We start from the raw sequence: 24,129 nt of genomic DNA, 5'->3' as shown, positions 1-24,129 counted from the left end.
ATTAGGCTGCTGAAATGATTTTTTAATGGACTCGCACGATTAGCCATCGTAGTTGTTGACCCACGTACCCTATTGTTCTCTTGCTATTTTGGTCTGTAGCATTTATCTGCTTCAATATGTGTGTGTGTGTGTGTTATGATGGACTAAGTGATGTGGACAGCTGGGCTGTGAAACTGCGGTTCCGCATCACTGCTGATCACCTGGCCCGGCCGGCACCACCGGCGCCTGCTCCGTCTAATATCCGTTAATTACAGCGGTTAATCAGAGCGGGAATGAGCCTTGGCTCCGTGCCATTTCAATCTGACTCCGGTGAGAACCGGGTTTCCGCGCCCCAAACCGAGCCGATCTGACTTCCCACCAATCTTGGCTCCACCTGGCCAGGTTTATGAGGCCGACCTGGATTAACCTAGAGCTGCAGAGGTGAATAAAGTCGTCAGTGAAATGTGGCGGATTCCCGCTCTTGGATTTAATGAGCCGAGCTTTTAGTGCAATGTGAGAAAGACTTCACTCCATCTGCAGTATTTTAGTGCTTTGTACATATTACACATACTACATGCTGAGGGAAGGCTCTCATGACTTGTTATCACACTGGGGCTCAACCAGCATCCCTCCCTCTCCCTCTCCCTCTCTCTCTCTCTCTCTCTCTCCATCACTCCATCTTTCCCTCACTTTATGCTCCCTCCCTCAGAGGAACACACAGTCCCACTGGCATCCAGCCGTCTGCATGCTGCTTCATTTCTCCACACACCAGCTCTGGGTGAAAACCTAGAAGGGGTGTTGGAGAAATTGAAAGGCGTCCAGAGAGGGTCGGCCCAAAAAAAAAAAAACTGAGGTAAGAACGCTTCTGAATTTAGTTTTGTGAATTTTGAAGTAGATGCGATTTGTCGTCATGCTGAAGGACATGGTGGTGTTCAAACAGAATGACCTGTTACTCAGGAGAGGATTCGCTCTCTCTCTCTCTCTCATAGAAGAAACATTTCCTTTATCATATATTTTCTACAAAATGATTGCATAATGAACAGATGATAAACACAATGCATGTTTCTCCTTCTGTCGTTTTGAATGCTTACTTTTAGATATAAATGTCTGTCGTATACGTTCACGTGTCCTTTCGTTGATGCAATGAGGACCTTCAAATATTTTCAAATCTAATCTAATCAAAATTCATTTTGATTTAAAAATATTTTCCACAAATCTATTCGACCTTCATATCCAAATCCAGGTCCTTTAGGTATTTCCTTTCCTTTGCGATGCAGTTTAAGACGTTTCAAATCGACATGGAGAAGCTTCTAAGAAACCTGTAGAACTTGTACACAGTCATGTGCTGCAGAACCCAGAGAACTGGCTATCTATCAGAATCAGCGCTATACAGAACATGGGCCACTGTATATGATTGAGATTTATGTTGAGAGTTATGTAACTTTCTGGATAAAATAAAGCAATTCTCGCTCATCCTTTAAATTTGAGTCAGTCGGAGACACACACACACGCGCACACACACACACACACACGCACACACACACGCGCACACACACACACACACACACGCACACACACACACACACACATCAGACAAATTGCTAGATGTCACATTCTGGCATGGGACCAAGTCAGCACTGTGTTTATCAACTGGCTGGTGTTGGCATATTCGAATCCACACACACACACACACACACAGACACACAGACACACACACACACTTCCATCCATCCATCACGCTGCTGGCATAAGTGTGTCCATGAGTATTCATCAGCACGGGTTAACGAGAGCTGAAGGCACACAGCGCCTGATTTATCGCCGACACCAGAGAGCCGTCAGCACGCCGCGTCCTCGGCTATTTAACATCCAGCAGAAAAGCTCCTCCATTACACAAACCGCTAAAAACCTCAGGAGTAAATACATTGAAATATTGCATGTGTGTGTGTGTGTGTGTGTGTGTGTGAAGTTACACAACAGGCTACATGGTGAATCTCCATTGATGGCATTAAATCGTATAACTGTCGCTGAGGTTTTCTACACGAATCACGTCGTCCAGCTTAACGTTATTTCCATTACACACAAATCCCAAAAACTGATCTGAAATTAGACATTCCAGGATAACAGTAATGGCACCTTATTAAAGGAGGAAGAGTTGGTAAATGTCTTTGCTGCGATGGCTGAGCTGCATTAGTGGAAGATTTATCACACATGGCCATGAGGAGGCGCTGTAAACACCGTCTCTGTTTGGACTTTACCTTTTATGGAGTTTCCTGGGTGTGGCTAAATGTAACTCCTACATGACTGCCTTCATGTAGATTAGATTGGTTTCATGAGATCAGACTGCCTTCATGTAGATCAGACTGGTTTCATGTAGATCAGACTGGTTTCATGTAGATCAGACTGCCTTCATGTAGATTAGATTGGTTTCATGAGATCAGACTGCCTTCATGTAGATTAGATTGGTTTCATGAGATCAGACTGCCTTCATGTAGATCAGACTGGTTTCATGTAGATCAGACTGGCTTCATGTAGATCAGACTGGTTTCATGTAGATCAGACTGGTTTCATGTAGATCAGAGTAGTTTCATGTAGATCAGACTGGTTTCATGTAGATTAGATTGGTTTCATGAGATCAGACTGCCTTCATGTAGATCAGACTGGTTTCATGTAGATCAGACTGGTTTCATGTAGATCAGAGTAGTTTCATGTAGATCAGACTGCCTTCATGTAGATTAGATTGGTTTCATGAGATCAGACTGCCTTCATGTAGATTAGATTGGTTTCATGAGATCAGACTGCCTTCATGTAGATTAGATTGGTTTCATGACATCAGACTGCCTTCATGTAGATCAGACTGGCTTCATGTAGATCAGACTGGTTTCATGTAGATCAGACTGGTTTCATGTAGATCAGACTGGTTTCATGTAGATCAGAGTAGTTTCACGTAGATCAGACTGCCTTCATGTAGATCAGACTGGTTTCATGTAGATCAGACTGGTTTCATGTAGATCAGAGTAGTTTCATGTAGATCAGACTGCCTTCATGTAGATTAGATTGGTTTCATGAGATCAGACTGCCTTCATGTAGATTAGATTGGTTTCATGAGATCAGACTGCCTTCATGTAGATCAGACTGGTTTCATGTAGATCAGACTGGCTTCATGTAGATCAGACTGGCTTCATGTAGATCAGACTTGTTTTGTGTAAATCAGACTGGCTTCATGTAAATTAGACTGGTTTCATGTAGATCAGGCTTATTTCATGTAGATCAGACTGGCTTCATGTAGGTCATACTTGTTTTGTGTAGATCAGACTGGTTTTGTATAGATCAGACTGGCTTCATGTAGATCAGACTAGTTTTGTGTAGATCAGTCTGGCTTTCATGCAGATCAGAGTAGTTTCATGTAGATCAGACTGGCTTTGTGTAGATCAGATGGGCTTCATGTAGATCAGACTGGTTTTTGTCCCAAATCACACTTAAGAACTAAAGAACTGCCGCAAACCTCACAACACACTGTCTGTGCAAAACCAGCAAGCTGTCTCAACAACCAAGACATCAGACTGGCAGTGTGGAAAGCTGCTGTATCCAATCAAATCTGATGTCTCTGATAAAATAAACTAGATTTAAGAACAGTCTTTACTTAAGAGAAACCCGTTCTGATCTAATTTGAATCATGTATTAATTTCCACATTGTGACTGTCGCCAGTTTGATGTTTTATTTTTAGCTAGCTAGCAATCAGCATACAGCCAGACGAACCATAAAAAACAAGACAAAATGTTAGCATAAGCTAACGTGAAAGACACAACACAACGTAAGCAAATGTTCAAATTGTGCTTTTCAGCAGTCACAGAATGGGAAAATCCGAGAGCCAAATGGATATAATGGAGAAAACAACCAAGCCAAGGAAGCATCACTGGACCGTAGTGGAGATCGGACTGTCCGTTATATTGCTGCTGATGAGTTGCGCTTTGGCTGGACTGGTCGTGCTTTACGCTTCAGCGCTCAGAGGTGGAACGCAAACATTAGCATGATTTATGTGCTATGCTAACGTACTCAAAAACGTGCAACAAATTCTTTATAGAGAAAGAACATACAGTAACGAGCGCTAACAGCTGAGATGCTAATTAAATAATTGATGCAAATAAACCTGCCCCCCACAAAAAACCCCAATTATTAATGTATTAAGATTAAAACACTTTTTAATGAGTGCTTTTTCATGTTTTTGTTTGTTTTCACAGATCATTCGTATAGAAACGGTGCATCGAAAGGTATATTAAAAAATGGTTACCTTCATTAAAAAGCTAGGCTAATGATTTAGCTAGCTAGCACTTAGACATTCAGTCTATTACTTCGACAAACAAAGTAAAGCCAGATTTAGAAATTCTCCCAGAATGAGATGTCACAAGGCAAGCTGATGCTAACAGTTTCATTGTGAAGCTTTTGGTAGATTTTAGCCTCACAGCTAATACCACAATTTGACGAAGGAACTCTAGTTTCTGAGGAAATTATGTGGTAAAGACAGTATTTATTTGGACTACACATGGATTGCTATGAGATTTAAGTCGTGATGTTGTTTTAAGGCCTGGAGTATCGCAAGAACCCTGACGCCGCCATGTGCACCACCCCGGACTGTGTCACTGCAGGTGAAATAAATAATAAATAATAAATAAAATGGTGTACTTCTTCAGAGCGGTGTATTTTATCTGTACATGGTGCTGAGTGCCAGGTTTCTGGATGAAACTTGGCATTCATACAAGGATGAGAGACGCTTCCCTCACTGCACTGCTGTTCTCCCAGCGGCAAGGTTACTGCAGAACATGGACCAGAGTGTGGACCCGTGCCAGAACTTTTACCAGTACGCGTGCGGAGGCTGGCTGGACAGGCACGTGATCCCAGAGACCAGCTCGCTCCACAGCGTCTTCAACATCCTGAGGGACGAGTTAGAAATCGTGCTGAAGGGTCAGTGTCACCTTTGTGTTCCATTTACTCAGAACGAAAACATAATCTCATTTAATCTTCTCTTCTCTTTGGGTTATTTTTGGCTCCAGGAGTGCTGGAGACACAAAATGGACGTGACCGGGAAGCCTTTAAGAAAGCCAAAGTGCTCTACAGATCGTGTATGAATGAGAGTGAGTGCTGTTTGTCTTCATCGTGCAGGGCATCGATCTCAGAGCCGGGCATAAGTTTTCACCCCCTTCAACTTTTTCCATATCTTGTAGATTTACAACCTGGAATTGGAATGTAGACAAAATTGTGTTTTTTTTAACACTTATGATATATGACATAAATACACTGATCAGGTATAACATTGTGAGCAGTGAGAGGTGAAGTGAATAAGACTGAGTATCTCCTCATCATGGCACCTGTTAGTGGGTGGGATATATTAGGCAGCAAGTCAACATTTTGTCCTCAAAGTTGATGTTAGAAGCAGGAAAAATGGACAAGTGTAAGGATTTGAGTGAGTTTGACCAAAAGGGCCAAATTGTAATGGCTAGACCACTGGATCAGAGCATCTCCAAAACTACAGCTCTTGTGGGGTGTTCCCGGTCTGCAGTGGTCAGTATCTATCAAAAGTGGTCCAAGGAAGTGGTCCACAGTGGTGAACTGGCGACAGGGTCATGGGCAGTCAAGGCTCACTGATGCACGTGGGGAGAGAAGGCTGGACCGTGTGATCTGATCCAACAGACGAGCTACTGTTGCTCAAATTGCTGAAGAAGTTAATGCTGCTTCTGATAGAAAGGTGTCAGAATACACAGTGCAGGACGGGTCAGGGCTGTTTTAGCAGCAAAAGGAGGACCAACACAATATTAGGCAGGTGGTCATAATGTTATGCCTCATCGGTATATATATATATATATATATATATATATATATATATATATATATATGCATCCCCCTTAACTGTAAAACCTCTAACTCATAAATAGATCAGTTCCAGAGAGTCTTTTTGTACATACCTAAATACATCATCATGAAAAACAAGGAGCTATTAAAACAAACCCAGACTAAGTTCTGCACAAATTTCACTCAGGGTTTGCGTTTTACTCCAAATTAAGTTGACCTCAGTTCCAGGTTGTAACACAACACAAGTAAAAGATCAAGTGATTAAATACTTATGCAAGACGTTGTATTTTAGCCAGCTAGCTAACATGATGGTGATTTAAAGTCATTATGTTAAATATATTCATTACTGCTAAAGCTAGACATCTAGCTAGCTAGCTAACATCTGACAAATCTGACAGGATAACTCTGATTATTTTAAGTCATTTTCCTCAAATGTTAATGCTAACCTGACAGGAATGCTAAAAGGATTCAATTTATAAATGTTTACAATCTTTACTCGAAAAAACTAGCCATCTAGCTAATATGAATCCTCACCGTATTCCTGAAAGGATTTTCCCACTTAATTCATGTCAATAAATTATTTTTACTGTTATTATTAACCAGCAAGCTAACATCAGCTAACCTCACAGGATTTCTTAGAGGCTTCTGAAGTCATAACACATTTTCATAACCTTTACTGATAAAGCTAACCGGCTCTAGCTAACCTGACAGGATTTCTCAGCGGAAGTTGAGGTTATATTCATCAATGTTCACAAGCTTCAGTGATAAAGCTAGCCATCTAGCAAACATAAATTCTCACAGGATTTCTGAGAGGATTTTCTCCCTAATTCATGTTAATACTTGTTTATAATCTTTACTGCTAAAGCAAACGTTAACTTAATAGCAATAAATATTCATAATACTCACGGATAAAGCTAGCCAGCTAATGAGTTCAAGCAAACCTGACAGGATTTATCTGAGTATTTCTTCAAATAATGAAATCATTATTTTTAATAAATTTTGCTGCTAACTTTATAATTTATACTTGCTAAAATAACAGGAGCTTTTTTTTAAAGCCATGTTCATAAATATGATTTTTGACCTGAAATTTGTAGTTAGATGGCTAACACAATCTAAGCTAATTTCAGTGAAGCTTGATTTCATTATTGAGCTCAGAAAATAAGAGTAAGCTTTTCTGAGAAAAAAAAGATGATGTTTCACCGATCAGCATAAACAGGAGGGAAAAAAATGCTAAAAACAAACCAACAGCAAAAAAGCAAATAAAATACAAGATGCTAACCCCCAGGCAAAGGCAGAAATCATCTAGTAACCAGGGAAGAAAAGGATAGTAGAGCAACAACACGTCAAATGAAGCTAAATTACAGGAAAAGAGAAAGATCCAGAGAAAATCAAAGATTAATGATCAAAAAGCAACCACACAGCGGGTGAGGCTGAATTTCAGGAAGGAGCAAGATCGAAAATTAAAGATCAGGGTGCAGGTGCTCCAAAACCTGCTCTGTAAAGATTTTCTAGTCGTCTTATACGAGCGTTTAAACGAGCGTTATTACCGCAGTCAGTTTCCTGACAGAAAAAGGATGCACTAAGTTTATTCCTGAAGTGTAAATCGATCATACTGCTGCCCCCTGCAGGTGTGATCGAGCAGCGTGACTCGCAGCCCCTCCTCAAGCTCATCGACAGTGTTGGTGACTGGCCGGTAGCCTCTGAGGACTGGAACATCACAGCAGGTACCATAGATACTGTGTCCCCCTCTGAGTCTACACAATAGGAGATGACAGTGTCTCTGTTTCAGCTAAATGAGATAAAAACAATAGCATCCAGGCTGGAGTCTCAGCGAGATGATAAGAAGCAGATTAATTAGGAAGGTTAGAGCTCCACCAGAGATGGGTTCAGGACCAGTCAGATTCCTCTCGCACTAGATCTGGCCTTTTTACATGATGTTTAAATAGTATTTTTTAAATAAAACCACAGTTAGCATGTACAGTGCAAATTCCAATCCAGCATTTCACGTCTTTATGTCATGTCATGTGGACTCCAGGGAACGTGTGTGATCACGTGAATAATGTGTCATAAATAAATATCGAAATAAATATATCCTATATGTGAAAAGTTCACAAGTGAAAATACATGACTTGTGAAAAAAAATAAAAGAAAAAATTCTATGTGACAATAAATAAATGAATGATATGAAAAAAAAGACGAAAGAAATTATATATAAAAAGAAGAAAAAAGAAATAATATAATTATATGAATAATGTGGGGAGAAATTAATCTGAAAAAAAAAAGTTTTTTATTTTAATAAAAAAATAATTATTAAGAAACAAATTATGATAATGTATAAAATCACATGAAAAACGAAAAACGAATCATGTTTAAAAACCACATGAAATGTGAAAACGGTGAAAAATCCCATGAATAATATGATTTATATAATATATTATTACATCGAAAATTTCTGTATTTATTCGTCATTAATGTGATTGTGACTTTTCTAATCATAAAAAGATTTGATTGTTTGTGTACCTGATCAGCAGGCTAGATTTTATATATATGTATATATAAGAAGGCAGAAATGTTAAAAATGCTTTATTTGTTTTATTTGTTGCTTTGTGCTCACAGAGGAGTCGTGGAGTCTGGAGCACATGCTGGCGTCCCTAAACTCTCATTACAACAAAAAGGTTTTGCTGGAAATGTTCGTTTGGCCTGACGATCGAGACTCGAGCCGCCACATCATTCACGTAAACAAAACGATCTGCTGAATTAGTTTATTCCTGTGCAGCTTTATAGCCACTTAAAGCCAGTATTCAATAAACTTTATGATACAGAAAATGAAACGTACAGTACCAGAGCGCCGCCGCTAATCCTCTCCGTTTCCGCAGATTGACCAGCCGTCTCTTGGAATGCCCTCAAGAGATTATTACCTCAACGATGGCAACTACAAAAAGGTAAAAACCTACACCATGTCTTTCTCAGCGATCTGAACATCCACTCGCTCCCCAACGTGATAATTACAGGGCTGAGCAGCATTGTTTGTATGTGTAGGTGCGTGAGGCCTACCTGCAGTTCATGGTTTCCATGGCGAAAATAGTACGGGAGGACAGGAACCTCACCCAGGACGATGAGCACGTGTGGGAGGAGATGATGCAAGTGATGGAGCTGGAGAGAGACATCGCTAATGTGAGTCACATCTGCATCTGCAACGCTCGAGTTATTCTGAAAGCGATTCCTAAGTGATTCCGAGTCGACTCTTTTGGTGAAACATCAGTGAACGAATCTTTAAAGGAATACTCCAGTGTTGCTGAAAACTCACTTAAAATGGAAAATGGAGCAGATTTCCATTAATTGCATTAAACCTTTTTCACTATGTGATATATAATCAATGTTGGTTAAATAAAATGCCATGGAAGTGATAAAACACTGCGTGTCGTGTTGTTAGAGGACACTAATCAATAACAGAGTGACTGTTACCACACTAATGTGTTTTATTCCACTTATACCACTGCAGTTTGTATTCATTAAAATTTCTACTGAATTAATGACATACTTTTTATCCAATCATAACAATTATTGAAAACTAAGCATCAAAGCACTAACACTGGAGTCTCCTTCCATAAATGTTCCATATACGTTCTATATGTATCATTTACATTTCTGGCATTTTGGCACCCTTATGCAGATCAACTTACAATTTATCTCACTTTATACAACTGAGCAATTGAGGGTTAAGGGCCTTGCTCAGGGGCCCAGCAGTGGCAACTTGCTGGACCTGGGATTCAAACTCTCAACCTTCTGACCAGTAGTCCAACTGCTTCATCACATGACGTTTGTTAAATAACGACACCGGCTTTACTGGAAGTCTGTGTAAGCAGTTGCTATAGAAACGACAGCGTATGCCATGGTAACGTGTGCATTAATATAAACATCTGATGTTTAGCTGCATTATTGTTATTTATAAAAAATAAATCACACCTTCTGTCCAACCAGAATCCAAAAATCAGGATTATGTTATAAATTAATAATATTATAGATGTTGGCTCAGAGGAAAGGCAGTGAAACGTTTTTGTCTCGTTCACTCAGGCATCGTCTCCGGCCGAGGAACGCAACGACATCACTGTGCTCTACAACAAAATGACTCTGAGGGACGTACAGGAGACCTTCATCCTCGGCGTGAGTTTCTGAGTTAAACCTGCTGAGTAAGAGAGGAGACAGAGGTGTAACGCTGTGTCTGTCTGGCTCTGTGTCAGGGTTTTAACTGGACCCGCTACATCCAGGGCATCGTGGCGAGCGTTAGCATCACTGTGCAGCCTGATGAGCCGGTCGTGGTCTACTGCTCACCCTACCTCGAGAAGCTCGACAGCGTGCTGTCTAGACACAACCGCAGGTCAGACCTGTAGCTCTGATCGACTATTTCTGTAATCTGCATTTAATAACTCACATTTATTAAAATGGAAACAAGTCTGAATGCATAATAACGGGTTGGGTGTAATTCTGGAGTCAGCTCCGCAATTATTGGCACTCTTAATAAAAATGACTCTACATCACCATGAGATCCTAATGAGATCCATCATAAGTGTCCTAATATGTACATAAACTACTACTACTACTAATAATAATGGAAAAATAAGGATAATATGGATAATTAACATATATATTATATTAAAGGCCTGCACATGAACAATAAGGTTTAAATAAAATATTTAATGAGCACAATAATAATACCATATAATACAAAAAATATAATTAGGCAAGTTTGAGAAATGAATCGAATACAAGATGATTTCTAATAAAAAACATCTCTATACATCTCTCAAATCTACTTGGTTATTATTAATATTATTTTTAATTATTATAAAAAGTCGGGGTATTATTAATTATTTTTAATCGATTACTATTCACTATTATTTTGTACTTTAAATACTTTTGTATATATAGAATATTTTATTTCATTTATTTTCATCAATATTTTATCTCTATATTTATATATATATATATTTCATTTATTTATATTGCATTTATATTTATTTATTTTTTTGTTATATAAAGCAGTCTCTGACAAGAATTTCCTTCAAGATTAATAAAGTTCTATCTCATCTCATCTTATCTTATCCTATCTTATCTTATTTTATCTCAGTAATATCTGCTTGTCTTCATGAAGTTTAAAATTTCCTGTGGTTCTGTGGTGTTTATTAGACTCACCTGTCTAGTACCTGTTCATCAGGTGTCTGTATTTTTTTCTAAACTTAATGCAGGACTGTACAGAATTATCTGGTCTGGACGCTGATCATGGAGCGAGTCAGCAGCTTGAGTCGGCGAATGAAAGACGTCCGAGCTCACTACAGAAAGGTGAGAGGTTGCAGCCCAGACACAGCACTCTGATCACACTGTACACGTCTCACTGCACCGTCTTCATGCTCACATCATAATGCTCAGGCTTTACACGGCACCACGGTGGAGGAGGCTCGCTGGAGGGACTGTGTGCGCTACGTCCAGAACAACATGGAGAACGCAGTCGGGGCTCTGTACGTACGCGAGGCGTTCGCTGGAGAAAGCAAGCGCATGGTGAGTCAAAGGACAAAGACACTCTACACAACCCTGTGATGTTAAAAAATACCTCAGATCTTTAGTAGTAATACTAGAAGAAGTATTTAGAGCTAAAAAACACAATGAGGAAAAGAAACCTTTACTCAAATGATTCAAGTCGATCAGAATTTTCCCATGACTCCCTCTGTCTTGATCAGAGCCTCAGCCCCAGCTTTAGAGATGCAGCACTATAGTGTGATGCTGCCACCACCATGCTTCACCATTGGAATGGGTTCTTTTGCTGGTTTCTGCATATTACTTTTTAAAATTATGTCCAAAAATTGCTAAGTTGGTTTCATCAGATGATGAACACAATTCAGCACATGATTTGGGAAATTTTTGATTGACTTGAATCATTTGAGTATTGTGTTTTTTCCTTTTGTATCCTTATTTCCTTATTATATCCTTAGTTTGTAAATTTCTCATTGGGATGAATAAAGTATCTATCTATCTGTCTGTCTGTCTGTCTGTCTGTCTGTCTGTCTGCCTGCCTGTCTGTCTGTCTGTTTCCTTATATTCTTCCTTATTGTGTTTTTTCATTCCAGCAATCTAAATTCCTCACCCGGATTTCTGTAAAGCGGCTCTGTGATAATGTTTAGTGTTAAAAGAGCAATACTAATAAAAAATAGTGTATCTAAAAATAAACTGAATGCACTGTTTTCTGTAAAACTCTTGCTTTAAACCTGCTGGAGGCTGCTGGTGATGAACATTTCTTTGAGCGTTACTCTACTTTCCTTGCTACTGAACCGGTTTCCTCTTCCTCCAGGTTGGTGAACTGATCAGAAAGATTCAGGATTCTTATGTGGAAACATTGGAAGAGTTGAACTGGATGGACGATGAGTCCAAAGAGAAAGCAAGAGAGAAGGTGAGACGGTCATAAGACAGAAGAATTCAGCAATTAAGCAAATAAAGTAACACAAAAGACCTGGGTTTGAGTGTCTGTCCAGTTCTATGGCTTGTCTATCGCTTGTTTCTTTTGCAAATTTTGGTTCTAACATTTCTGGATATCACCCTGACTTCTTACAGCTTTGTCTCATTGTCAGTCATATAATCTTTTAAAATCATTTTTAAAAATAAACTTCAATTTTCCTAACTTAAAACTTCAAGGATGCAAACTTTTGTATGAAAGCCACATGTCTCTGACTCTGATTGTTCTTAATAATTATAAAGCTCACTCAAAGTGCTTAAAGTACTTTAATGTAAGTTTACAACTTCAGCTGTGAGCAATTTGGACTAAACTTTTTAACTAAAACAACTTTTAACTAAATAGTAATTACACTAGAAAATACTAGAAAGTTTATGAATTAGAGAAGAACATTTAATATGGAAGATACACCAATCAGCCATAACATTATGTGTTGGTGCCCCTTTTGCTGCCAAAACATCCCTGACCCGTTGAGGCATGGACTCCACTAGGTCCTTTAAGGTGTGCTGTGGTATCTGGCACCAAGATGTTAGCAGCAGATCCTTTAAGTCCTGTAAGTCGCAACTTAGGATACTTTTTATAGATACTGACCACTGCAGACCGGGAACACCCCACAAGAGCTGCAGTTTTGGAGATGCTCTGATCCAGTGGTCTAGCCATCACAATTTGGTCCTTCGTCAAACTCACTCAAATCCTTACACTTGTCCATTTTTCCTGCTTCTAACATCAACTTTGAGGACAAAATGTTGACTTGCTGCCTAATATATCCCACCCACTAACAGGGGCCATGATGAGGAGATCATCTCTTATTCGTCTTATTCACTTCACCTCTCACTGCTCATAATGTTATACCTGATCGGTGTAAACTGTAATTATAAATAATTCAGAATCTCTTTACGCTTTCAGTGATTATTTTACTAAACTGGACTGTGACAGGGTTAACAGTTTAAATCAAAAAGAGTAGACTAGAGGCTTTGTAGACTAGTATTAGACAAAAGCCCTGGGATTTCATCGTCTCTATCATTTCTCTTTCATTAATTTGGTGGAATTTTGAATATTGTCAAGTTACATTCGGTATATATGTGTGATCACGTGTAAGACAAACTAATTTCTGAAATCTAAGACTGTTCGGCATCCTTTGGGGTTGTATTGTATTGAATAAACTCTCTATTGTACACAACGTTTGATGTTTCAGGCGATGGCTATCTCTGAGCAAATCGGCTATCCCGATTACATCCTGGAAGAAGACAACGAGAAGCTGGATCAGGAGTACATCCACGTAAGCGCTGAAGACTCTCTTATGTCAAGTTACTCATTTCAAATAAAATATAGTTTAAGTAAATAATCTCATGTACATGTGCTTTATGCCTACAGCTGAAGTTCAGTGAAGAGAGCTACTTCGAGAACGTTCTGGAAAACCTTCGAGCAACCGCTCAAAAAGCTCACAAGAAGCTTCGGGAACCTGTGGATCCAGAACTGTGGGTTACAGGAAAACACACTAATACATCAGGCTGCTTTCACACTAGGAGGGTTTTTTCTCAGCAGCATTGCCAGTGTGCATTTTAAAAGAGAAAAATTTAAGTTAAGGATTTCTCCATTATTTGAGAAAGAGTGAAGGCAAACATGTGTTTTCTCTGAGACATTAAAACAAGGCCACTGCTATCCTGAAAGCGTTATCTGCCCTCTTCCACATACATGAGCTCACAGACACACAATTGGCTAGTGTCGCTGTGACTGACAACTGAAAGCCCCTCCCATCCAGGGGGTGGGACTAATTTTGTTTTCTCTGCACTTGGCCATGGATAGCTCAGACACTCCAGTCAAGTAAGTTCTTGTGAAAAATCCTAGGAAAGTGCTGGTGAAAAATAAGCCTTTGTTATTGAACAGATATAAATAAAAAAGATTTACGTCATACTGAGTAAGTTGGAAAATATATGCGAAAAAAATAACCTTATATGGAAGAAGCAGAATGCACCACAGCCCCATAACATAACTGTACAGTTTCTCCATCCATCTGTAGCCTCATGGTGTGAATGTTTTATCAGGTGGATCATCGGCGCTGCTGTGGTCAACGCTTTTTACTCTCACAACAGAAATCAGATCGGTAAGTTCACAATAACTTTTTACACAGATACCGAAATATTTCTTTTTCAGCCAGACGTCGAACTTTCTAATCGTGAAAAAAGCAGACGAGCTGACAGACTTACAGCGCTAAACCCCAACCTCACAGTTAAAGAGGAATTTGTTTTCGCTCGATAGTTGTGTCCTCCGTCTGAATGCCTCTTTAGCTCGCTGCAAATAATGTCCGTAATGCACAGAAGGCTTTTTTTCCCCTCGCAGATAATATAAAGCTAGTTTCAGGCTCCAGCGCACACAAAGCTGTCGCTAAAAGTGATGCGCTCAAGGCACGGCAAGCGTGCTATTCATGCTGGGTTAATACATAGACTGCAAAAGCCGGGTGATTATGCAGATTTTCAGCTGGAGTAATTTCCACATAATTACTCTTAGATTGCACATTTTAATGTTCCTGGACATTCTGGGAAACACTTCAAGCTAAATTGCTATTCTGGAGACAGAGAGGCAGCTGGAGGCAGAGGGTTTGTGGGAGAAATGGAGAAAATATTCAATCTTTAATGCGTTTCTCTGCATTCAGCAATAACACTAATGGTTCAAACATACAGATATTTTTATTTTCAGCTGATCTTATCATCTCATCTCTCTCTCTCTCTCTCTCTCTCTCTCTCTCTATCACTCTCTCTGTCTTTCAGTGTTTCCTGCTGGAATTTTACAGCCTCCTTTCTTCAGTGAGAAGCAGCTCCAGGCCTTAAATTTTGGAGGAATTGGAATGGTTATAGGACACGAAATCACTCACGGCTTCGATGACCACGGCGAGTCACAAACCTTCAATTTTTCCTATGATTATTTACAACAAATTCATGAGTCTTAGCCAGACTGACAGCTACATCCAAAAGTATTGGAACAAATTGTAGGGGTTATTCAGAGCTGAGTTTAAACATGATATTTCCATGAAGTCATATTTCTTCACTTTAATTCCAATTCTCATGACAGTTTACTGAACTCAAGTTTATAAGGTTTAAAAAATCAACCTTGACTCCATGTGAATTGAAACGAAGTTTTTACTACATTTTTACACTTTGCTCACGTTTTTGAGGCGGCAGGTCAACTTTTGCTTCTGATTTTCGTAACCTGAATACTGTAAGAGAAAATCAGCTTATATACGTACTGACTTGAACACAAGTAACTTTCCTCATGTAAATTTTGACTTAGATTTTAGACATACTCTGCTTAATATAAAATTTTATTTTCCAACCCTTAAGCACTTGCTAAAGAATATTCACTCTTTCAAGAGAGTCAGAAATGTGACTTTCCACTGAATAACTTGGACTTTATTTATTTAAGTTCAGGCAGGTGAGTAACCTCCAGTTGACAATTTTAACTATACTATAATATTTATTTTCTAAAATAATTTTCATGAAAGGTAACAATACTTTTGTATATACCTTTATGTATATACCAAGTGAGGGACTTTAAATATCATACACCGATCAGGTATAACATTGTGAGCAGTGAGAGGTGAAGTGAATAAGACTGAGTATCTCCTCATCATGGCACCTGTTAGTGGGTGGGATATATTAGGCAGCAAGTCAACATTTTGTCCTCAAAGTTGATGTTAGAAGCAGGAAAAATGGACAAGCGTAAGGATTTGAGCTTTGAGTTTGACCAAAAGGGCGAAATTGTGATGGCTAGACCACTGGATCAGAGCATCTCCAAAACTGCAGCTCTTGTGGGGTGTTCCCGGTCTGCAGTGGTCAGTATCTATCAAAAGTGGTCCAAGGAAGGAACAGTGGTGACTCGGCGACAGGGTCATGGGCGGTCAAGGCTCATTGATGCCCATGGGGAGCGAAGGCTGACCCGTGTGATCCGATCCAACAGACGAGCTACTGTTGCTCAAACTGCTGAAGAAGTTAATGCTGGTTCTGATAGAAAGGTGTCAGAATACACAGTGCAGGACTGTTTTGGCGGCAAAAGGGGACCAATACAATATTAGGCAGGTGGTTATAATGTTATGCCAGATGTCAGTGTATATTGTGTATTCTTCTGTTCTAAGCAACAACATACAGCTGTATGATTTTTAATGGATGTGGAAATAACTTACCTTACGCTTTCACACGCTCTTCACTCGCGCAGGTCGCAACTTCGACAAAGACGGAAACATGTTCAACTGGTGGAGCAACTTCTCCACAGAGCAGTTTGAGGAACAGTCCAAATGCATGGTGCAGCAGTACGGCAAATTCAGCTGGAAGCTTGCAGGAGGACAAAATGTAATTAACGTTTGTTTTAAATGCATTAATATATAAAAGAAGATTAAACCCTAGTTTTAGTGTCTCACTGGCATACACTGACACCTTTAGAAGACTGAAAGCTTGGAGATTAGATCAGGTGTGAGATTGAGAAGTTCTCTTTGGTCCAGGTGAGTGGCATCACCACTTTGGGGGAGAACATCGCTGATAACGGAGGAGTTCGGCAAGCGTACAAAGCGTACATGAAGTGGGTGGAGAGGGAAGGTGAGGAGCCACGTCTTCCTGGTTTGGACATGGACCATAAGCAGCTCTTCTTCCTCAACTTTGCCCAGGTGAGTGACAGGCAGTAATTCAAGATGACGGGATGGAGATGAACGAGTGAAAGTCAAGAAAATCATCATCAGATAAATGGCGTCATGTCTAATTGAATCAAAGCTAGAACATCACAACCAACACAAAGACATGCCTATAATGTGAAGGAGGTTATTTTTAGTGATAATGTAATGCCTTCCTCAGGTGTGGTGCGGAGCCTGTCGTCCTGAATATGCCATCCAGTCCATCAAGACCGACCCCCACAGTCCTCTGGAGTACAGGTAAATTCCTCCATATAAAGCTTACTCTGAGCCATGCATGATAAACAGAACGTAGCCTGTACTTTACATAATCATTCTACCACAGAACTGCTGAATTCTCAATCCTGATTGGTCAGAAGATGTTGATTAATTTTCTCAAACAGAAGCTTTGACAGTAGCACAGGTTTATATTACTGATATGTTATCGTTTCTACAGTAATAACTTGTTCAAAGGGACTTATACAGTAGGAGCTCTATGTAAATGGATTATATTTTCTGTAAGCTTCATAACAGTTATGAACAGAGGTTATGGACAGTGGAGTTTATGATTCCTCCTTGATAAGAAGAAATGCTGTAGGTTTATTTTGTCTTATCAACCTCCAGAAAGATTGCTGAAGGAATGACAGATTATGGCTATAGCTAAAGGAATAACTGATAAAATAGTGAGCCAAACTGATTCACAGACATTAAATACCTAGAAATGGAAAAGTTAACAAAGGTTAATGGAAAAGATAACAGAATCACAATGTTTCATTACGCATAAACCGTGACTTTTTCAATTTATGTATGTTATATAATGTGCTTGTGTGTAGAAATAATGATCCAGATCATTTCACCTCTATTCCTGTCTCATGGCATTAGGGTCTTGGGCTCCCTGCAGAATTTTGAAGCCTTTTCCGAGGCGTTCCAGTGCCAGAAAGGTACTCCGATGAACCCAGAAGAGAAGTGCAGAGTGTGGTAGTCTGATTGGAACTTACAGCCTTCAGTATTTCCACCAAGGCAGCAATATATATATATATATATATATATATATATATATATATAATACACATATAATATATACTGTATGCCTTGTGTCTGTCGAAAGAGATAAGAAGGAGGTTATTATGAAAACTAGAAAAACTGTGAGTCATTAAAAAAAAAAGTCATTATGTGAGTAAGCAACGAAGGCGGGGTGGAAAAGAGACACTCGTTAAGATATTTGTATATTCTTCTGTCATGTGTTATCATTCTGTATTGAGTCCAGATTAAGAGGCAGACGCGATATACACAGCTGCCGCCTTCGATAGTGGACACGTTTCCTAATATTCTGACAGATTTGTCTATTTTTAATGTGTATTGCTGGCTTTAAATGTGGTGAGTGCTTTAGAAAGAAAGTATTAAGCCTTTTACAAAATCCAACAACCAGCCAAAAACTCAAGGCTTTGAAGCCCACATGTTTTTTCTTTTTAGGCTAGAATCAAAACCCAGTAAATCGGATGTCTCTTTTAGCAGCCTTAAAACGTCACTGTGGAGCCGAAAAATAAAATAAAACAAATAAAGAAAGAAATATTTTTATTTGCAGGACAAAATGACATGATTTAGGATTAAGATTAAGGTTTCAAGGTGAGCTGTGAATGTGAGCTATAGCGCCTCCGTCAGGTCAAACAGTGACCTGAAAGACTTAAAGACTTCAATTTATGATGCTTTAATCATCACATTTTACATATCTGTGGGAAATAATTTCTTAAAACAGCTTTATTCTAATGAATACATTTAGTTAATGTACCAAACAGGTAGCATCTAAATAACAAAAAGGTCGTAAAAGTAGTCAGGGTTTATGCTTCTAATCAGTAAATTAAAAATAAATAAGATTTTAGATGGTCAAATCTTTTTATTTAGAGAATTTGTGTCTATTTACAAAGATTTGAGACTAAGTTTATACATTTATTAGTATTTAGGTACTAAACTGAACCGAGTGAAAAAACCCATTTCGAAAATGATAAGGCTGACATGCTAGCTACTGAACCTGCATGCTAAGCTAACTCGCTAATCGGAGAGCTAATGTTGCTAATTAGCGAGCTAACGTTGCTAATGCGAAAAAAACATACTTGTGGTTGATAATAGAAGTTTTCTCATGAGGGGAAAAAAATAATAATTTAGGATAAGATCATGAGTCAAAATTTGATAGTAAAATCCCAATCTGCTTGCATCTCCCTGTGACAAACGCAAGCTAGCTTGCTAGCATAAATCGACTAGCTAAATCGCTAACTTAATATTAGCAGTAGTGATGAATAACATTCGTTATAGTATATTTTAAGTTTGTCTTCTGTCAACCAAAACACCGAGGATATAAAAACCTCATATATTTAAATCTTATTGTACCCTGACAAATAAAAGCCTCGAAATGTTTCTAGCAGTAACTAGCAGTTTGTACTGACAGGAAAGCTGGTGGATATCATTAATTTGTATTTATAGATATTTATAGATGATAGTGGTCTTTATTAGTAGTGTTTTAAGCATTAAATGTGTATTAAATAAGTATCTATTACCCTACACAGATTATTTTAAATATCTTTAAATGAATAAACAACCATGCGTATCTTGCTATAAAATTAGATTTTACTATTATAACCAATAATGTTCGAATATTAAACAAAATTAAATAAATAAATTAAATTAATTCATTTTTAATAGCTATGGCAGAATTTTGGGAAAGTTCTCTTTTGCATAGAAAATCTTTAAGCAATTATAAAAGTGCTTTGTCATGCCTTTACTATTATAATTTATATCAGCTCATGATTTCTAAATTCGAATGCTAATCTAAATCAGAGCATTGGTCTTTACCTCGGAAGAAAAACAATCTGATAACCACGAGGTTTCTCAGTCGTTCTGTCCGTATAATGAGAATATTTTTCATTGATGACCTATATGATAATATTTTTAGACACACATGTTGATCTCAGTCAGTTGTGATCTATTTCCCGCACAGCAGGTCAACCACAGCGCTGTTTATTTGACATTCAGGCGGAGTCATTTATCAGAATCGGAATCCACAGCCGACTGCTTTTGGCATTGCTAAATCAGGCACATTTAGTTTACTGCATCTCAGCGTGAGGGGTATCAGAAGGGGAATGAGGTTTGAGGGCTCTGAGGAGGACAGGCAGGTGAAGTGAAGCCTCTCCATCTCTTAAATTGATCAGTCGTGGGAGGCGGTGAGCCGAAGCGTAGCAGACGAAGGCCACTCCGCCGAGATAGCGTCCTCATTAGAGAAGTGGTCAGGGCCACAGACTGTTCTCTTTCACCTTGATTAACCGGTAATGACAGCAGAACTAAACGAGACGGACAGAAGGGAAAAAAGAACCTGGAGAGCATCAGAAAAAAGATCAAACGTTGCCGGGACACGGGCAGCTCCTCGAGAAAGCTCTGAAAGATCAGTCCGGTCAATAAACAAGGAGGGGAAAAAACACATTTGGTTGCCATGGACCATTAATTTATGACTGTTATCTCTCATCACAGAGACTCTGATTAACAGAATATTCACATCTGCCTTTGAAGCTTTATTGCTAGCCAAGTTTCTACAGGACCATAATGGCTTGTACTGTTTGGAGGGGAAGGCTGGGTTACGAGGGTTCAGACTCGATAAACAGGAAAGCGTTGGGTTCTTTAAAAATCTCGGCTAAAAAAAGTCACAAATGTAATAGGTGATTGAGCTACACTTTTAAAAAAAACTCTTCAAACGTGTCTAATATTTCTTATTATAAATAATATATGAAAATAGTTCTTTCAAATTATGATAAACTTGTAAAAAAGAAAAATGTACAAAGAAAAAATGTCTAGGCTTTAGTAATCCTTATAATTATATTTAGAAATCATATAATTTATTATAGCTTTTTAATCTATTCCTCACCATAATGATTGATAAAACTATTTCTGGACATTTGTACACATTTTATGTATTAATCTTAAAATGATCTGGCAGGAGAGCAAATCAGTTTATTAAAAATGTCCAGGAAAAAGTCTTAATAATCTTATATCTGATATACAATAATCATATAATGTGAGTGATTGGATAACTTTGCATTTAAGTTCTCTTTTAAAATAAATCTGAAATATAAATGTTGGGCTGGACGTCACAGGACGGTGCACAGACGAGTGACAAATTAAAAGAAAAAGCAGCAGGAACCTTCAGAACAGCTTCGGTCTCTGGATGTGTACATGAGTGATGATGAACACTGTTCTTCCACTGGTGGTTGATGATGATGGAGATCCGTGTTAACCCTACACTCAGACTATCATGTGATAAGTCGCTTGTTTATTTGCAGATGTGTTTTGTTTTGTTTTGTGTTGACAGACCGTAGGGTCGATCAGTCGAGTCAGTAGCTTGGTTTTGTCGCTTTCCTGTGACATACGTAATTTATACAGAGCTCAGATAATTCAGATAACTAAAACAGCTAACTTCTATATAGTTCAGATGTCACTTGTTGTGTGTTGCATCATTTACATCATCCTCATCAAACCAGTCACTGATCCCTATGATCACTGTGGATGGGGGTGGAGTCATCCTTGAAGAGGCCACACCCACCAGGATAGAAATGATTCATACATCACAGAATAAATGATCGAAATAATTATTGTTATTGCAGTATTATTAATAATCAGTGATGCTTCGATGTAAGTTCGAAGCCAATCCAAACCAGAAAATATAAATAATTGCTGTTTTTTTTCTCCTTTAATTGGTCACTCGTCTGTATTTGCATTTTTCTATGGGTTCAGACTTCAGCCAGGGAAAGGGACAGTATTTTATTAAGTGTGTGTGCTACAGCCTTAAGTGTTAGTCATATGAAGGATCATTTTAGGTGATCTCTCAGCGTAACTATTAACTATAACTACAATTTATCCTTCGCCTCGTACATCAACATCCATAGTAAACACGCGAAGAGTCTGAGAGAATCATCTATACAAAAAGAAACATCATTCAGTGCCAAGAACCGCTGATTACATTTTAAAATGCCACGGCTTCGCAAAGCAGGCTCGAATCTGAGCTGTTTTGTACTTTGTGGACCTTAAACAATCCTGTTTATATATAAATATATCTGCTACTATATATATCTGTACGATGAAGAGTTCTTGAATGCTTTTGTGTACTGATAAATGGATTTGTGTGGATTATTCAATGTCTTACGCATTTATTGAAAGTCTTCTTGTTAATAAGCGAAACAATAAACAATCTCATGCATGTTGAATGGTATGGCATGTTAAAACCATGCGCACCTCCTAAGTGCATTAAAAGCCATGAAAATCCAGAGAATTTACCGAATCCGGTTCAGCTTCATCGCCACGCATCGGCCAGGTCGATCCAGACGAATTTCAGATGCTGCTATGTGAATACTTTTGTATGTTTTTTCTCCTGCTGTGAAAAAATACAAAAAAGGAAACTGAAAAGCTCTTTGAATTTTAATGTAACGTAATGGCTGAAGTCATTCAGGTCACGTGTGTGTGTGTGTGTTTATGATGTTCATGAAGTCTGAATGTTTGTCTCATCATCTGCTGATCTGATCACTGTTTAAAATCCTACACAGCCCCGTAAATATGGTTCAATATTCCGAAGAAAAATAGCTCTTAGATTCTTGATATTTTAGGATAAAGATATGTATATGCATAATAAACATTTACAAATCTCATGTGGTTTGTGTGTTTGATCTGAAAACTTCTTCTTCTCCTTTCGTCTTTTCCCTTCAGGGGTCTCCACAGTGAATCATCTCTCTCCACCTATCCCTATCTTCTGCATCCTCAACACTTACACCCACTAGCTTCATATCCTCATTTATTCCATCCATATACCTCCTCTTTGGCCTTCCTCTGCCTCCTGCCTGGCAGCTCCATGTCCAACATTCTCCTACCAATATACTCACTCTCCCTCCTCTGGACATGTCCAAACCATCTTAATCTGTCCTCCCTAACTTTGTCCCCCAAACGTCCAACATGAGCCGTCCATCTGATGTCCTCGTTGTGTGTTTGATCTGAAAACAGCGAGAAAAAAACCCAACAAAAAATCCCAGACACATTTCTCGGTCACTTAAATGAAATCTCATGTGTATTCATTTATTTATTACAGATTTATTACAGATTCAGTTCATTTGGTATAAAAGGATAATAAATAGTTAATTAATAAGAAAAGAAAATCACAGCACAGTTGAAGTAGTCTGTCTTTTTCCTGCAGAACACTGGAAAAAAAAACAAAAAAAAAACACACCCAACATTTCAGCGGATATTAATCCGAGCAGAACGAGAAGAAGAATCGACTTAAAGGGAATAGATTATTTTTAATCGCTCAAATAGTGTAGAGAGATCACCCTCGTGTAGTAGCATAAAAATCTATAATAACATGTAAATAAATATTTTCTTATTTTGTTTGTGATGGGGGAAAAAATCACTCTTACTAACCACTGTTTTTTTATTTTATTTAAAAAAATTATAATTTTATAACAACACATCAGAGTGAATTCACCTGCAAAATAATAATAATAATAATAATAATAATAATTATAAAAATATATTAATAATAATTAATAATATTTATTATATTGTTATTATTATTATATTATTATTAATAATAATAATTCACTCTTGAGGTGAATGGAATATGAGTGTGATGTTACTCTAGACATTTTATTATTATAATTATAATAATAATTATTATTGTTTAGTTGTTAATATTGTTATTATTATTTTTGTATATTTATTTAGCTACCTTTTAAAATTTTTTGCCTAATTCTTTGTTTAACTATTTATTTATTTAATTGGTTTTACTTGCCTACCTGTCTATTTATTTGTTTAATGAATTAATTAACTAACTACCGATTTACTTATTTAATTTCCCAACTAACTAACCAGTTAATTAATTAAACAAATATAATAGTATAAAAAAAATACACAGGTAAAATAGGCAGGTAATAAATAATAATATTATTTATTATAATAATAAAATGTAATTAATGAATTAATTAATTTGGTTAGTTATTTGAAATTACTTATATTTTGCAGGTTAGGGGTCAGACGTTTCACACACATTACATTATATATCTTTTTTTTTTTTAAATGCAGCGAGTAAACATAGAGTCAGCGGCAGAGTCAGAGTCCGAGTCT

At 38.0% G+C, this 24,129-nt stretch overlaps 2 protein-coding genes across 10 annotated transcripts in view; one reads left to right on the top strand and one right to left on the bottom strand.

The window, feature by feature from the left end:
* LOC131342514 (uncharacterized) overlaps positions 1 to 9,053 on the bottom strand; it is a 43,991-nt gene extending 34,938 nt beyond the window's left edge. For 7 of the 8 annotated variants that reach the window (XM_058373504.1, XM_058373505.1, XM_058373508.1 and 4 more), the window contains exon 1: positions 8,879 to 9,053. The gene's annotated coding sequence lies outside the window, so the exon portion shown is untranslated. Of the gene's footprint in view, positions 1 to 8,660; positions 8,779 to 8,878 lie in introns of those variants that run through there. The other variant, XM_058373506.1, reaches the window with a different exon arrangement.
* On the top strand, positions 16 to 22,664 carry mmel1 (membrane metallo-endopeptidase-like 1). Of its 2 annotated transcripts, none has more exons than XM_058373513.1 (23): positions 16 to 832; positions 3,825 to 3,988; positions 4,219 to 4,248; positions 4,561 to 4,623; positions 4,778 to 4,939; positions 5,029 to 5,109; positions 7,453 to 7,548; positions 8,441 to 8,559; positions 8,701 to 8,766; positions 8,864 to 8,998; positions 9,899 to 9,988; positions 10,066 to 10,202; positions 11,071 to 11,164; positions 11,252 to 11,380; positions 12,168 to 12,266; positions 13,522 to 13,605; positions 13,701 to 13,804; positions 14,372 to 14,430; positions 15,095 to 15,214; positions 16,536 to 16,669; positions 16,819 to 16,980; positions 17,165 to 17,241; positions 17,863 to 22,664. In XM_058373513.1, the coding sequence occupies exons 2-23, from the start codon at positions 3,832 to 3,834 to the stop codon at positions 17,960 to 17,962; spliced, it is 2,298 nt and encodes a 765-aa protein (XP_058229496.1). In that variant the 5' UTR covers positions 16 to 832; positions 3,825 to 3,831; the 3' UTR covers positions 17,963 to 22,664. The 2 variants fall into 2 exon arrangements, with proteins under 2 accessions (XP_058229496.1, XP_058229495.1); XM_058373512.1 differs by having other exon boundaries at positions 17 to 832; positions 3,822 to 3,988.
* The last annotated feature ends 1,465 nt before the right edge of the window (positions 22,665 to 24,129 follow it).

This window comes from Hemibagrus wyckioides, linkage group LG21 (assembly GCF_019097595.1).
Source record: "Hemibagrus wyckioides isolate EC202008001 linkage group LG21, SWU_Hwy_1.0, whole genome shotgun sequence".
Lineage (NCBI taxonomy): Eukaryota > Metazoa > Chordata > Actinopteri > Siluriformes > Bagridae > Hemibagrus > Hemibagrus wyckioides.
This window is presented reverse-complemented; position numbering and strand designations above follow the sequence as displayed.

Excerpts from the sequence above, each read along its gene's own strand:
- mmel1 (XM_058373513.1), top strand. The coding sequence starts at position 3,832 with ATGGGAAAATCCGAGAGCCAAATGGATATAATGGAGAAAACAACCAAG. Across the intron at positions 13,805-14,371 it reads GAACCTGTGGATCCAGAACT|GTGGATCATCGGCGCTGCTG; the intron begins GTGGGTTACAGG and ends ATGTTTTATCAG. Across the intron at positions 17,242-17,862 it reads CACAGTCCTCTGGAGTACAG|GGTCTTGGGCTCCCTGCAGA; the intron begins GTAAATTCCTCC and ends TCATGGCATTAG.